Below are 17,256 nucleotides of genomic sequence, written 5' to 3' on the forward strand. Positions count from 1 at the left end.
CTCTCTGCTGAATTATTGAAGATAAAAGAAGATTTGATCAAAGGGTTTCCCCACACATTGTGGGGTTTGTCCCTGGCTAGCCGCCACATCTTGTGTCTCTTGTCTTGGTTTGTTTTCTGTCGATCGTTTAATGTTCTATCTGCACTTTACTTTATGTACATGTGATTGCTAATCTGTGGAATATAATAAGAAAAAGAAGTAAACTGTTATAAGCATAGAACATACCATAACTTAACATGGTATCAGAGCTGAGGTGAAGACAAAGCCCGAGCAAGAGCAAGAGCAATCACCGAAGAGAAGATTGGCAAGGCTATCCTAAAAGAACGATGGGGTCCTCAACACTCTTTCCTGCCGAAGACAAGCTCTGTGAGAAAGCTGACTATCACGGATGGAAGATGTCTATCGATCTAACCCTTGAGGATCAAGGAGTGTTGGATCATGTGAGAGGCAATATTGTTGAGCCTCCATCAAATGCACCTCCTGCTGCCAAGAACAAATGGAAGAACGGAGAAATTAAAGCGAAGAAGATCATCCGAGACTCTATTGACAAGCACTTGGTGGCCTACATCTCTGAACTAGACACCTCCGAGGAAATTTACGATAGACTGGTGAGTATATTTAAAGTTAATGATGCAAATCAAGTTTTGTTTCTTAGAAATAAACTGAGGGAAATCAAGAAGGGTAAAGATGAGAGTATGCAAGCATACTTCTTAAGAATCATCAAGATAAAAAATGATCTCCTATCTATTGGGGAGACTATTACTGACAGAGAAATGGCATTCACGACTCTTGGAGGATTACCATCCGAATGGTACGTGTTAAGGACTACTCTTTTGAACAATAATGTAATTCCTCGTTTCGAGGAATTAATGGCTAGATGCATTCAAAAAAAAGAAAAAGAAACAAGGGTAGAAGAGCAAGAAATGCCCACGCCTAAAGGTCCTCCTGCTGCCTTTTCTTCTCATGCTAAGAAAATAAATAATTCCGGGACTAAATCAAAAGGAAAGGCTGGACCTAAGGGTGGAAGAAAAGGACGATGTTACATTTGCAATAAAGCAGGTCACTATGCAAGGGAATGCCCTGATAGAAAGGACTCTCACCATGACGATGATCAAAATCCCTCTCATGGTAATCGAAGGGATGGAAAATTCAATAGCAAAGGTAAAAGGAATGCTGGACATCAAGGAATAGGACAACCGTTCAAGAAGGCTAGAAATTCCAGGATGTATTAAATGCACCTGACCTCCGAAAGAACCTGGTGTCTATCTCGGAAATGGAAGACAAGGCTACAAGGTAACCTTTAGCGATGGCAAGGTATGTATATGGAAAAATAATGTTAAAGATGCTGTTACTCTTGGGTTTCGTGTTGATTCATTATATCAGGTCAATGGAAGTCCGCTAGGTGTTATATCTTATGACACATCTCTTCAGTCTGAACTTTGGCATCGGAGGTTTGCCCACCTTCATTACAAAGCTCTACCCGATGTAAGACAGATGGTAACAGGGATCCCCGAATTCCAAGTAGAGAAAGAAGGTGTATGTCTGGGATGTGCCGAAGGAAAGACTAAAAGGGGACTATTCCCCTCAAGTCAAAGCAAGACCTCTGATATATTACAGTTGGTTCACTCAGGCATATCTGAGGCTGGCATTAAGAGGGAGACTACTACACCACATTCTCCTGAGCAGAATGGTGTGGCGGAAAGGAAGAACCGTACGATTGTGGAAGTTGTCTCTATGGGTAGATGATGTAACAATGCCTGATGTGAAGGTACCCATGGATCCTATTTATCCACCTGAGCCTCCCTCTTCTATGAAGAGGCCTCCACGGCTTAGGGGGATTCTTGATGATGCTGAAGGACATGCTGCACCCCGAGGAACCTTCCGTGAAAGTAAGAAACCTAACAAGTATAAGGGATACCTGACCATCATGAGCACGATTATACAAAATGAGCCTTCATCATTCTTAGATGCCGTCAAGCATCAAGTATGGAAGGATGCTATGACGATTATGGAGAATGATGTCTGGGAAGTAGTTCCCAGACCCCAGGACAAGACAATTGTTACTTCAAAATGGCTTTACAAGATAAAGCTGCAGTAGATGGAAGTACGAAATAGTATAAGGCTCGTTTTGTTGCTCATGATTTCTCCCAGAAGGAAGGTATAGACTATGATGTGATATTTGCACCTGTTACCAGATATACGACCATCTGCTTGATCATAGCCCTTGTGGCTTCACAAGGATGGAACCTACATCAGATAGATGTCAAAACCGCGTTCTTGCATGGTTCGATCAAAGAAGAGGTCTATGTGGAGCAACTCGAAGGATTTGAGATTTATGATTGAAAATCTCATGTATGCAGGTTGAAGAAGGCTCTCTATGGGCTGAAGCAAGCACCCCGAGCATGGTATGAGAGGATCGATAGCTACTTGATGAAGCTAGGATTCACTAGGAGTGAAGCTGATCCTAACCTTTACTTTAAGGTTGAAGATGACAAGCCTCTCATACTGGTGTTGTATGTGGATGACCTCTTTCTAACAGGTGCAAACCCTCTCATTCACAAATGTAAGAGGAAGTTGGCTTCTGAATTTGAAATGAAGGACCAAGGACTTGAAGTGTGGCAGAAGCCAGGGGAAATTTTCCTATCTCAAGGAAAATATGTGGTAAAGATATTGGAAAGATTCGGTATGATGGACTACAAGCCTGTGACTACCTTGAGGATCTTAACTTTTAGAAGTTATATGGTAGTGATGTCGGACCAGATTTAGGAAATGCCTTTGAGTTTCATAAACTCATTCGCATTGATGTTCTTGGTGAACCTCCGTCCGAACATATGTTTTGTAGTTAGCATTGTGAGCTCATATTTGGTTGAGCCTCACTGGATTGATGCCAAGAATCTTCTGAGATATCTTCGTGGCATAATTACTAATGGGTTAAGATACATTGCCGGAGATGTGAGACTACTTGGATATACTGATGGTGATTGGGTAGGCAGTGTGGTGGACCGTAAGAGCACTTCTGGGTGCTGTTTCACCTTGGAATCTGCTTCGATATCCTGGATGAGTAGGAAGCGAAAGTCGGTGGCTTTGAGCACTGCCGAAGTGGAATATATTGCTGCTAGCATGGCCTCCTATGAGGCAGTCTGGTTGCGAAAGCTCTTCAGTGAGCTGTTTGGATTTACATTGGATACCACTGTGATTCTTTGTAACAACCAGAGGTGGGATTCGATTATTGAGGAATCCCGTATTTGTCGATTGCTCCATCAGATAGACATCATCTGGGATATGGTAAGTTGATGAGCAAGGAGGCTCCATCGCATTAAGATGATGTACAGGACGATACACGTTGTCAAAGCCCCGAGGAAAGATCTAATTTGTGATTTTCCCAAATGACTTGGAGTCGTCAAGAAACCCTTGTACAAGGGTCCTACATGTTGCATACATTGAGCTCTGGGAGCTCTGAGGGCTTACGGTTTTTACTGGAGCAACATACGACCACAGGGTGACTCACCCTCCCCTGGTGGTGCGCACTGGAACAAGATGATTCGCTCTCTTGTGGGACAAGATCATTCGCTCTCTTGTGGAACAGGATGATTCGCTCTCCTGTGTAGCAGGATGATTAGTTCTCCTCTGAGGCCTGGATTGATGTGTTCTCCATGGCGATTGTAGCAGGATTGATTAGTTCTCCTGTGAGGCCTGGATTGATGTGTTCTCCATGGCGATTGTAGCAGGATTGATGTGTTCTCCTGTGAGGCCTGGATTGATGTGTTCTCCATGGCGATTGTAGCAGGATTGATGTGTTCTCCTGTGAGGACAGGATTGATTAGTTCTCTTGTCGAGGCATCCTACCCATGTAGTCTGGGACTCATGGGAAGTACCTCTCATCTGATCAATGAGCAGGGAAATGAAGTTAGGGACCATAGTAGTACCGATGGATGCATCGTTGTATCTATCGCACTCCCTACGCTAGGATGACCTCCATTGATCTGGGATCAATGACACTGGTCTGGGACCAGTGGTAGGAGTTGTACCATACTATGATGCTGACTTCGGGTCGGTTGAGACTGGTCTGGGACCAGTGGTACATACTCTGAGACTGACTTTGTGTCGGTGCAGTGCTGGTCTGGGACCAGTGAGAGTGGTACATACTATGACGCTGACTTTGGGTTGGTTGAGACTGGTCTAGGACCAGTGGTACACTCTCTGAGACTGCAATACTGGTCTGGGACCAGTAGTAGGAGTGGTACCTACTATGAAGTTGACTTCGGGTCGGTTAAGACTGGTCTGGGACCAGTGGTATGCACTTTGAGACTGACTTTGAGTCAGTGGAGGATGATACTGGTCTAGGACCAGTGGAGTTGTACCATACTATGACGTTGACTTCGGGTTGGTTGAGACTGGTCTGGGACCAGTGGTACATACTCTGACACTGACTTTGAGTCAGTATGATACATCCTCGATCATTTCTTCTTCTTCATAATTTGGACAAAAGCAGAGCAGAACAGAACAATGCAAGAGCATAGCAGAACAGAGCAGATCAATACAGATCAGTACATGCAGAACAAGACAAAGCAGAACAGGCAGAATAGAGCAGAGCAGGGCAAGGGTCACGCTGTACAGGGCAGTGCATTTGATGGATGAATAGTAGCGACCGATAGACAAATTGCAGATGAAGTTCTCCCTACTTGAGAGGGAGTGTTAAAATTGGCAACTAGGGCCAAACTTCATGTGGGTCATCTTATTCATGGCCGATAATATTTTTATTAGATTCCTCTCGTCGAGAGGTGTAGGATTGATATAAAGATCATTCGATTCCGATAAGTATTCATGGAGATATGAATTTATTTTGATTATGGAATTATTATCAAGCCGACCTACAACTCATGTAGGCTCAGAAGCCCAACAGTCGCATCTATTCAAACACCAACATTGTGTATAAATACAGGAGGACTTTTCCTCATTTGGACTCACTCATCTCATCACATCTCTCTCTCTCTACTGCGCAGAAAAGAGTCTCTTCTCTACTGCGCAGAAAAGGGTCTCTCCCTCACACATGTGAAGCCAGAAGCTGCTGAAACTGAAGCTGCAACTGCAGAAGTAAAGATTGACCTGCGTGGACTAGAAGATCTCCTCATCTGAACTGCGCTGTAGGTTCATCTGAACCTCCTCTAAAAGCCGCAACTTTTGGTGGTGGAATCAAGTCAATCCGACGGACGGTTTGCAAGATATCCACTGCCTTAGTTTGAAGCCAGACGCTGCTGAAACTGAAGCTGCAACTGCAGAAGTAAAGTTTGACCTGCGTGGACTAGAAGATCTCCTCATCTGAACTGCGCTGTAGGTTCATCTGAACCTCCTTTGAAAGCCACAACTTTTGGTGGTGGAATCAAGTCAATCTGACGGATGGTTTGCAAAATATCGATTGCCCTAGTTTGAAGCTGGAAGCTACTGAAACTGAAGCTGCAACTGCAGAAGTAAAGTTTGACCTGCATGGACTAGAAGATCTCCTCATCTGAATTACACTGTAGGTTCATCTGAACCTCCTCTGGAAGCCGCAACTTTTGGTGGTGGAATCAAGCCGATCCGACGGTCGGTTTGTGAGATATCGTCTGCCCTAGTTTGATGATGAAGCCGCTAATGCTGATGCTGCTGATCTAGGGTTTGCTACTACTGATATAAATCAGATTTATTGTACTATTTCTCTCTGCTGAATTATTGAAGATAAAAGAAGATTTGATCAAAGGGTTTCCCCACACATTGTGGGGTTTGTCCCTGGCTAGCCGCCACATCTTGTGTCTCTTGTCTTGGCTTGTTTTCTGTCGATCGTTTAATGTTCTATCTGTACTTTACTTTATGTACATGTGATTGCTAATCTGTGGAATATAATAAGAAAAAGAAGTAAACTGTTATAAGCATAGAACATACCATAACTTAACAAGCCTTACCTTTCGCACAAACTTTATATACTTGTATTCTTGATTACCAACATTTGTCTATCTGTGTTTTGGTAAGTGAAATGTGCTATGTTTGTAAGGTAAGACAATTTATGAATTGATGAATTTGAGGAATGGATAAACCAATATAGGTTTTTCCTTTTCTTATATTTCTCCAGTGAATAATATTATACACCCTGTTTCCTCTCTTTATCTTCCATCCACATGAAACTTTCTTCCCCCTTTTTTGAATGAAGCGTTGCACTTGAAGTTGATATAACACACTGATTGTTTCACTATACTGATATTAAACTTTAAAATTGATAGGACCATGAGAAATTAACCTTGACAATCATTTGTAGCTATTTATGCTTGACTATAAAGTTAATTAACAAGTTTTAGGATTTGGAAGTAGACATTGTTGCTTGTTCTCAGATGCTTTGCTCACACCTGTGTACTTTCTAATCTGTTTCTAAATTCAGAAGTCATCTTTCCATTTAATTTTAGTGTTTCTTACTCTATTTCTTACTACTGTTTATGTTTTGAATAGGGCATCAGCGATATTTGTTGGAGTTTATGAACCGGTGAAGAAAAAACTGTTAGAGATTTTTCCGGATAATTATAATGCTGTTGCTCATTTGGTATGTTGGTGTGATTGGAATGTTTGATCTTCTAATTGTCACAAAACCCATTCTCCAAGTTGAAGAACAATGGTAATAATTTAGAAATTTAGATCCATAGTTCTGATATTGAGGAATGCACTTGAATATCCATCTGTTCAGTGTAAGATGCTGTTTGTTCTGGTTTTTCCTGTCCAATATGATAGAAACAGTCTTCATTAATGTCCCTGTGAGGACTAGTTGTAATTGAATGTAAAATTTATTAATCATGGTTACAAATACAAAGTAATCATGTTTCCAAAATCAGAAGTTGGGCCCCTCAGACTAGTACACTGATTTCCTGTCTTGTAATATATTAGAAACCTTTTAAACGCACTTGGCTGCTTACCTAACTGACTGTAAACTTTCAACCATATCATCCGTATAAAACAAAATGGCTGCATGTTTTAATCAAGGTCCTTGGTACATCTCTATCATCCTAGATATTATGAATGGCACATAAAATAGAAACAAATTTGCTTGACTGAATGATTCTTTATCCTAAGATTTTTCTCATCTCAGTCAACATGCTTCTCAAGAGCTTGCTTTCTTCATAATCTCATGGCACTTCCTATGAGGAACTATGAAGATTTAATTGGTGTTCATAGCTTTCAGAGACCTTAACAAGAAATTGTTACCCACCAACAGTGGGTGACCCCTATAGGAGAAATTTTCTCCTAGGTTTGTCTTCAGCTGGCAGCCAACAGCCCCTTACAGCCACCAGATAGCTCCATGTGCCACCATTCTCTGCGACCTAAGCCAACCATTATGTGCCCTCGCACATTTGTTATGATCGTATGTTTGAAGGTGGACCTGCCAACCCTGAAGGTATTACTTTTCATTATGTAATTGGCTGTTTATGCTTGCTTTTCTTGGGCACATTTGGACATGGATTAGTGGGAGGATTTGGTGGAAAGAATGGGCTTGGATTGTACTCTTGTTCCCTAGCCTCAGCTTGGTGGTTAGTCTTGTACCGTAGTCCCGTGGAATCTCCTCTATTGGCTACTAACTTTAGGTGTGATACTACCTAGGAAACCCTAATTTTGGTTGCGCCGTCCCGCTTACCCATACCATATATCTCACTTCCATGTGCTTCTTACAAGCCCTTTTGACATTTTCCCCATTTGGGTCTTGTTGCCGCCTCGCTTGTGTTGAAGAAAGTGTAACTAGGTTCGGTCTTCATAACAACTTGTAATTATGATTTTATGTAAAGAAGAAACAAATATATTTATTGTATTCCTTGCATCATGGGTTTCATGAGCAAGAAGTGTTTTTCATAGGTCAAAGACTTCTTCTTGATGTCTTTAAGGATTTGTCATCTTGTCATAAATATATAATTCAGAGTCTATGGAGTGTTGTTACACTTGTAAGGGTCCTCCAGAATAGACAAGCATAGTCATCCTCACAACATCAATATATATATATATATATATCTATATATATGTTCAAACTTCATGTCGGCTTCAATAAATGGAGACACAACTTTTGGAGAACGTCATATCTATATATAGCACAGTCATCCTCACAGCATCAATATATATATATATATATATATGTTCAAGCTTCATGTTGGCTTCAATAAATGGAGACACAACTTTTGGAGAACGTCATATATATATATATATATGTCGGCTCAACAAAAATGACACGTCGGTTCATAAAGATAGGTCGGCTTAAATGTATGACCCAACAACTATAAAAAGGAGCCTATACCTTTGCATTTACATAGTAGACAAACTCGACATATCTTTGAAATTTCAGATGGGTGCAGGACAGAAAAATGCGGACAATACACAGAAATGTTCTCGACATAATCTCTGAGTTTCTTGGTGATCTAGGAAGCAAGAAGGTCGGTTATTACAGTGACCACAGTGCGGATTAGTTTGGGTGATATTACAGTAATATTCTTCTCGTTGTCTCAGACTTATACTTACTAGAATGCGGCTGGACAATGGGGCTCAGTAATGCTCGATGATAGTAGGTGTTGTAGTAATACGATCAGTGATGCAAAATGTTACATGATGAAGGAATGATGAGGCCAAAGTTCAGGTATAGATCACAACATTGGAATGCTGCAGTGATCATGTTTTGGTGCCATGAAGAAATTGAAGGATCAAGAGAGGAAGGATGACTGTGTCTTTGTTTAGGAATGGAAATATAGGTCAAGGGTCTTGGTTCTGGTCTTTGTCAATTGGAATCTATATAAGAAGAATTTGTGCGGGTTTTCCTCTTGTTGTCGCACAGATTGTGACGACAACGCTCAGACTGGGGGGGCTGTCACCCTGATCCCCGATCTCTCCGTTTAAGCCTGTCTCTTGCGGCTAAGGGGGGTAGACCCATGGGACAATGGATGACCAATTGTGGACCAATTGGGTTGGGAGACACGAGGGGAAACAAGCACTTAATTGATTTTATTAAGTTAATAGCCCAGTGCCTTATGAAATAAATGATGAAACGATTATTTGTCAAATGCTGCAAAAATATGAACTCACTAACAATCGTTTACCATCAAATAACTCAATCAAAGATTAACTTTTACCAAATGTGAGATAATCGACAAACGCTCAATGGCTTAACAATATTCCAACGATTAAAATTTCGAAAGATTAAATGCTTTAAATAACCATGTAATTTCAAATGCTAACCAGAGATCACATTCATATAGCTAATCTTTAAATGATCATTCAAGCATGTTTAACCACATGAAAATGATAAACATTAATTCCACATCAAAATTTTAGCCTCAGCAGGAAAGATATATCGTAAACATGACAAAGCCTTGAGTCAGGGTTGGATCTGGCAAAATATCTCCAATTTTTTTTTTTTTTTTTTAATTTTTAAATAAAGCAAGACTAAGCCAACTGAATCTAAAGAAAATTCTAAACTATAGAAAAAAGTCTAAGATTTTTTTTTTATTTTTATTTTTGTTATAAAGGTTGAGATAAAACAAAATTAAAGTCTTAATCTAAACTAAACTAAAGTAAATAAAGTTTGAAATTATTAAAATCTAATCTAAATCTAAATTTAAAATTAAAATTCTCTTATCAAAACTAAAATGGAATAAATCAAAACCTAACTAAAATAAAATCGAAAAATCTTTGAACTAAGATAAAAATTAATTCTAAAATCTAATAACACTAACCCTAAACTAAATTATAATGAAAATCTAAAAGGGAGAGAAAACTAAACGTTACCTTTTATTTTTCTATTATATGAAACCAAAACTTAAATTAAAATCGTATTTACGTTGCATAGAAAATCGAATCCTGGCTACGCATATAATAAAACCAAAACGCAGAAACCTAGCCCGTATTTGTCAATGAAGAATCTCGAAAATTTTTGGACGGTTGCAGAAGGAAATCGCGTGGAGCTGAACGCAGCAAAGCTAGAACGAAGAAGGCTGGACGGATTGGCACAAGAAGTGTGAACGACTCACAGTGGCAGCTTGATGGAAAGAGGGAAAGCAGCGTGAGGACTGCGTGCAGCGTATTAAGGAGATACGCAGAGTGGACAACGTGTTGGAAAAGACCACGGATTTTGATGAATGAAGAAGATTCGTTTGCAGGTTTAGCTGATGGCAGCTAAATCATAGACAGGGCTGCGAACAAACAGAAAGGATGGCCAACAGATGGGTTCAATGGCGTGAAGGAGAAATGAGGAGCGGATCACTGTGTGAGGGTTTGCGTGTGTATGTGACTGCGTGGGAGAAAAGGATGAGATAGCAAGGGCGCAGGTGGGATTGCAGGTTTCAGCAGAGGCGTGGAACATGGACAACAACAGAACATGGACAGCAACAGATGAATAGCGTGAGGAGCAGAACACTGATGGCTGTAAGGAACGCAGGTTGATAGAGCAGCAGGTATGGAGAGGTTGGAACGCAGCTTTGCCTCAAAATATTTTAAAATGTCCTTGTAACATAATTAAATTTGCAACATGACAAAACCCTGAGTAATAGCGGGGAGCTGATTAAACCCTCAAAAGTCTTCAGAAAACCCTGCAACTTGTAAATAGAAAGGAAAAACTCCCAGAATATATTGCAAAAAATTAAAACCCTAAAAAGCTAGCTACAAAATTTACAGTTTTGTGACTCTACAACAGCCAGATTTGTCAGTAACCCTCCATAATATTTCTAGAATATTAGATTTACTATGAGATACTTCAGAAATCTCTCATTCAATTCAAAAAAAAAATAAACTTTAAATGTCAGACCCAGAATCGAAACTAGCTGGGCTCTACAAGAAAATGCTTTGTGGGAGTTGGTTGGTTCAACCGAGAACTTCCCCAAACGCCCACTGATTTTCTCAATAAGGGTTTCCTGCACAGCTCACTTCAACCATCAATAAAGAGGGAAAAACAATATTAAATTCCAGATGCAATGGAGATACCTGCCATTATTTCAGAAATTCTATCACCATTCAAACCCTAGTAAGTGAACAAGATACTTGTGTTCAACAATACTCTACATCAAGCTATTACTAATGGCTGAAAATAAAATTTTATGCAGAAAATAAAATAGCTCACAACACTTGAGGAGAGTAACACCAACAAGATTTCAACCCCAAAGTCTTTCTTTTTTTGTACCAGAAAAAGTTTACAAGAGAGCTTTCTTTAGCACAAGACTCACAGATCGAATGATCTCAAATGACCCTTAGCACTCTATTTAAAGGAAAAATTCCCAACGGCTAGTTCGAGTGATCTATGTCAAAATGATCTCGACCGTCGATGAGGATCAAGATATCTTTTAATCTCATCCGTCGAATTTTTAAATGCATTTAATATTAAAAAATTGAAATTCTGCATTTATTTACTCAAAAATTTGACTTATTATTATTTTATTATTTTTTAAATTTTATTTTATTTTATTTTTTAATTATTATTATTATTATTATTTTTTTTTATCTTTTATTTTTTTATTGTTTTTTATTTTTTTCAATTTTCAATTTTCATTTTTAAATGGATCCTCGAACCTAGCCTTTGGAAAAATCACGTAGGACCTAGGACTTAGGACTTAGGACCTATGAGGGGATTAAAACATTTCCTAACCCTCAAGACACTTTACATCATGACATTTACAATTTTACATCTCAAGGGGGGAAAACCCATTTGACATAGACCCTTATAGACCACCCAGTTCTGTGACACAGATATAATCTAGCAGATCAACGCACTAGGATTCTCCTAAGATTCTAATGACAAAATTCATTCCGGCTTTGGGGTTAGGTTGAAGGAAAACTCTGCCGATCATGGATCGGTGAGACAAAAAACCTTCCGCAATGTAGATTATCACTAGAAAATTAGGTCCACCTAGGCAATTTACATACATGACTCAACTCTGCTAAGATTATTTACAATTCACACATGCAGACTAGGTTTACAGCATAATATGATCAAGTCGATGATGACTGTCGAATGGAACGGACACGTCAATCAAGCGTTATCCCTTTTGCGAAGAAAAGGGGGTGTACTGCTATGGGAAGTTGACATGTAGTGGTCAACATCTGGCTCTACTCGGGGACACATTGCTGCACCGCAGGAATGTGAGAATCCATAATTTGCATCCACGCAACACACAACAGAAATAAGTAGCGTCCATCCAAAAATCATCATATAACATTTAAGCACATGAAAGATATAAGCTCTTCATTTATTAACAAGGAAAGTAAATCTAATCCTCAAACAGAAATGAAATGCTGAAATAACAAGGAGTAGGGTTAGAAATACAATACAAGGGATGCCCTATGGCATCAGATATCATCTTTGAAGAACAGCTTGAGCATTTGGCCATTCGCAGGTAGATCAAGTGGTTCGCCATCCAATTTTCTCAAGTGGAATGAGTTTGGTCCAGCTATATCTCGAATGATGTACCGTCCCAGCCACAAACTATCGAACTTCTTATGTTTTTCTGGTTTTTCATTCTTGCGATCTCAAAGAAGTACCATATCTCCCACCTGCAAAGATCTAGATCGAGAGAATTTATCAAAGCTTTTCTTAATGTTAGATTGATTTTTACATATAGCATCAAAAGATGTCCTACGAGCTTCATCCAACTCCACAATTTGATCTATTCTATTCTGAACAACATCTTTATTAGTAGAAAAATGCTGAAGGAGCTGATAAGTTGGCAATTTCAGATGCACAAGTAAGGTTACATCCAAGCCATAAACTAATTCAAAGGGAGATTTACCAGTAGCTTTCTTCTTAGTGATTCTATTTTCCCATAAAGCATACTTGATTTTGCTATCCCATGATCTCTTATTATCTCCTACTATCTTCTTGATAATGGTTATGAGATTCTTGTTACTTGATTTTGCCAGACCATTACCCTGAGGATAGTAATTTGACGAATGAGATAAGAGAATGCCATACTTAAAACAAAAAGATGAAAACTCTGTGGAACTAAAAGCTTTGGCATTGTCAATAGTGATCTTAGCAGGGACACCAAATCTAGTAATGATATTATTTTCAGTGAAATCCATAATAACCTTTTCAGTGGCATTCTTAGCAGGAATGGCTTCAACCCATTTAGTGAAATAATCCGTTGCAGTCAAAATCCATGAGTAGCCATTGCTAGAATTTTCATGGAACTTCTCGATGAAGTCTAGACCCCAATGCTGAAAAGGTGCCTCTACAATGACAGGTTGTAGGGGTAGGGCAGCAAGCTTCTGTTTCCCAGTGAATAGTTGACAAGCTTGACAAGTTCTAACAAACTTATGCACATCAGAAAAAATTGAAGGCCAATAATAACCAGCTCTCAGAATTTTGTGGGCGGTAGTTCTAGCAACATAATGACCACCACAAAATCCTGAATGAAACTCAGAGATTAATTTCTTGGACTCAATTTCATCAACACACCTAAGTACTATGCCCTCAGGATTTCTCCATCCAAGGCCATCCTTCATAAGGCAGTGCTTAGTGGCTTTTAGTCTAAGATCCCTTCTCTTATTAGCAACTAAATGGTTAGGACATGCAATATTCATCAAGTAATAAACGATGTCCTTGTACCATTCATGCTCTCCTAATCTTTGCAACTCTGGTGAAGATAGATCGCTAAGACAAAACAAACCAAGAGTCTTTTCGTTACTTTCAGTTAACATTTGAGCCAAGCCTTGGCCTTTGATTAGCTTGGTGGGTCTGATCTCTAGATCATATTCTTGTATTTTAGTAACCCACCTAGCGCGAGTCCCTAAGCAATCGGTTGAGTTAATATATCTTTAACAACAGAATGTGGGACATAAGCAATGATTTTAGAATAACCCACATAAGTTTTGAAGTGCTTAAGAGACTTGACTAGGGCATAAGCTTGCTTTTCCATAGTATTGTACCTCAATTCAGAATTTTGAAGTGCTCTACTCATGAAAGCAATAGGCTGCTCGTGACCATCTTTATTCTTTTGTAATAGGACACCTGCAATGGTTTCTTCGGAAGCGAAAGAAAAAATCATGAAATCCTTGGAATAATCGGGACTAACTAAGACAGGAGCTCTTGCAATAGCGCATTTGATTTCTTGGAAAGCCTTTTTGCCGTCTTCTTGCCAAACAAATTTTACATCTTTCTTCATAAGACTTTGAATAGGCTTAGCTATTTCTGGGTAATTTGGAATAAATCTTCTAAGAAAATTTGTCTTTCCAAGGAAAGACTGAAGGGATTTAAGATTATGAGGAAGAGGAATCTTTTGGATTGCTTCAATTCTTTTAGGATCAATCTTGATTCCATCCTTAGAAATGATATGGCCAAGTAATTTCCCTTCTGTTACTCCAAAAACAGACTTAGCTGGCTTCAAAGAAATCCCGTATTCTCTACATCTGTCGAAAATGTGCCTAAGATGATTTATATGACTGATACCATCTTTAGAAAATACAGTGAGATCATCTTGGTAAATCTCAATAAATTTTCCGATTAACCCCTTGAAAGCATAATCCATAGCCCTTTGGAATGTAGCCCCAGCATTGGTTAATCCAAATGGCATTCTAATGTATTCAAAAGTACCCCATGGTGTGGTGAATGTAGTTTTATGACGATCTTCCTTTTTAACCCATACCTGATTGTACCCAGAAAAACCATCTAGCAACGACATTATTCCAGAACCGGTTACTCTTTGCAATAAAGTCTCCATGTTTAGCAAAGGGTAATTATCTTTCTTGCATGCTAGATTAAGATTTTGAAAATCGGCGCAAAGCCTTATCGTACCGTTCTTTTTCCTAACAATCACCAGATTTGAACACCATGTCGAATGCCTTGTCTGAGCGATAATTCCAGCTGCAAGCATTTTCGCAAGCTCTTTCTGAACCAAAGGGGCTAACTTAGGATTAATTTGCCTAAGTTTCTGGCGAAAGGGTTTAGCATTTTCATCTTTTAAGGGGATAGTATGTTCCATGACATCTTCACTATAGCCCTTTAATTCATCATAAGAAAAAGCTAAAACATCTCGATATTCGCGAAGGAAATTAGTTAACTTTTTTCTTTCCTCCGCACTAGTACCTTTACCAATTTTAACAACCTTTGGGTTCTCAGAAATACCAATGTTTATCTCGAGATATTCGCCTGGGTCCATCTTATTTTCTTCTCTCAACTTCGTGGTATCATGCCGATCAAAATGTTGCTCTAAGGCAACCACATTCCTAGGAGTAGGATTTATGATATGCTCATAGTTTAAAGATCCATCCTCCTCATAATCTATCCGAAAATCCTCAAACTCATCCAAACTATTAAGAAAACGAATGACTTGCTTTTCATCATTAAAGACTTGCCAATGCTCTGAGTTATCTGGAACAGATGGCCTAAATATTACTTCCATTTTGATCTTATCCTTAATTAGCTCATCAGATAACTGGAAAGTAGTAGTAGCTACAACAAGTTCATCTGCCAAACTATTTTGCTCTCTTGGGATAGCTTCGAGGTCAAGGGCATCAAAATGTTCCATAGTATCCCATACATCATTTCGATAATTCCTTAGTCTTTGATTTTTACATGTGAATTTATTTTTAAGCTGCATGATAATTAAATCAGAATCTCCCTTAATGCTAAGCAACTTAATCTTCAAAGACTTCGCCAATTCAAGACCCAACAATATAGCCTCATATTCAGCAACATTGTTGGTTGCTTCAAATTCTAATCGATATGCAAACTTGAAAATGTGATCAAGGGGAGATTTAAGCACTATTCCAGCACCTCTACCATGCCTAGATGATGCACCATCAAAGTACATGTACCACACTCTATCATTGAGATCCTTAATCTTATCATCCAGAGGAATTATGAAATTAGACATGATAGCGTAATTCCCAATGTCAGATTGCTCTTTAATTATCTCGTTGTGAGGTCTCCTAGGATCTTCAACATGGAATTTTCTTTCGAGCTCTCTATTAAGTCTTACAAAACCATCACCTCTAGGAGAAGGAATCATAGCATACGACCAATTCATTTGAATACTTTGTCCTAGATCAGAGGCCCACTTTCTGGATAAAAGCATACCCCAGGCATCAGGCACATCAACGACAACTATATCCATAACAATCATGATGTCCGGGTAAACTGATAGATGAACTTGTAAATCTTTGATCAAACCATGCACTTCAATTTTCTTAGAATCCATGGCACATATGTTATAGTAGGGTCTAGAAACTCTTAAGTTAAGCTGTTCCATGACCCTTTTAGTCATCACACAAGCTGATGCACCAAAATCCAACATGCAATTATTCAATTTATATCCATTAACTAACAAGGTGATTAGGCTGGTGATCTTTGTTATCCGCATCTAAGCTTTGCAAATATATGGGAGCATCGTGATAGTCAACTTCCCGAGTCTTCTGTTGAGAAGCATTTACTTGAGGACCCTGAATAGCTTTTAGTAACTTATCTCTTTGGGAAGGGATTTTAGCAATCTCGGAGATAGGAACCCAAATTTTCACATTGTTAAACCAACTTCCCAAATCGACATCTAATCTAGTGTTTAAACCAAGGTTAAGAGTTCATGGGGGAATTTGATTCCCGCTCTGATCTTTATCCCTTCTCTGATAGGTCAGACCTTTATCCCTAGCAATTTCCATGATTTGCTCGGGAGAGGGTTTTTCACCATATAACCTAGCCAAAATGTCTTCTTCATTTTCAAGGTTATTTATACTAAAAGCTGATGAAGGATTCATAATGTCATGACTATTTTCCTTGACCTCTATCTAATCATCCATAGACAAAGGAAACTTGTTACCTACTACATTTATTTGATCACCTGCCCCAAACATTCCATTATCTAAAATTCTTCTAACGATGGGACAAGTGGCCTCTTCATGAAGAGCATCACAAACCCGACAGTAAGGAGGAGCATTATCAACCAAATTAGTTAACGGATTAGGAGGTCTCTGCTCACTAGATTGACCCTTCTTTTGCCAATTGTTATTTCTATTATTATTATTTCGAGGTTGGAAATTTTGCGTTTGCGCTCTTTCCATTTGGATCAACCTATTCTGCAAAGTAGCTATCTCCTTATTATGATTAATTTCCATGGTTTCAATCTTTTGGAGCAATTTGAGAACAAGTTCGCTTTCAGGTTCTTGAACTGCTTTTCCTTTAGGTTCTTTTAGTTTCGTAGCAGCGCTATCGAAACCTGGGATCTCAGACTTCCCAGATGCTGCCTTGTCCTTTTCAAGCTCTATAGCTAAGGCTTGGCAATCCCT

At 39.1% G+C, this 17,256-nt stretch overlaps 1 protein-coding gene across 1 annotated transcript in view; it reads left to right on the forward strand.

Moving 5' to 3' along the window:
• The window catches only part of SAMC1 (S-adenosylmethionine carrier 1), a 317,141-nt gene that overhangs the window by 139,401 nt on the left and 160,484 nt on the right, over positions 1-17,256 (forward strand). Inside the window, exon 5 of the mRNA XM_089418748.1 lies at positions 6,478-6,568. Within this exon, the coding sequence (XP_089274874.1) occupies positions 6,478-6,568 (91 nt within the window). The remainder of the gene's footprint in view (positions 1-6,477; positions 6,569-17,256) is intronic.

Source organism: Pinus tabuliformis, chromosome 3_2, assembly GCF_031772625.1.
Source record: "Pinus tabuliformis cultivar Carrire ecotype Pingquan chromosome 3_2, CPIR1, whole genome shotgun sequence".
Lineage (NCBI taxonomy): Eukaryota > Viridiplantae > Streptophyta > Pinopsida > Pinales > Pinaceae > Pinus > Pinus tabuliformis.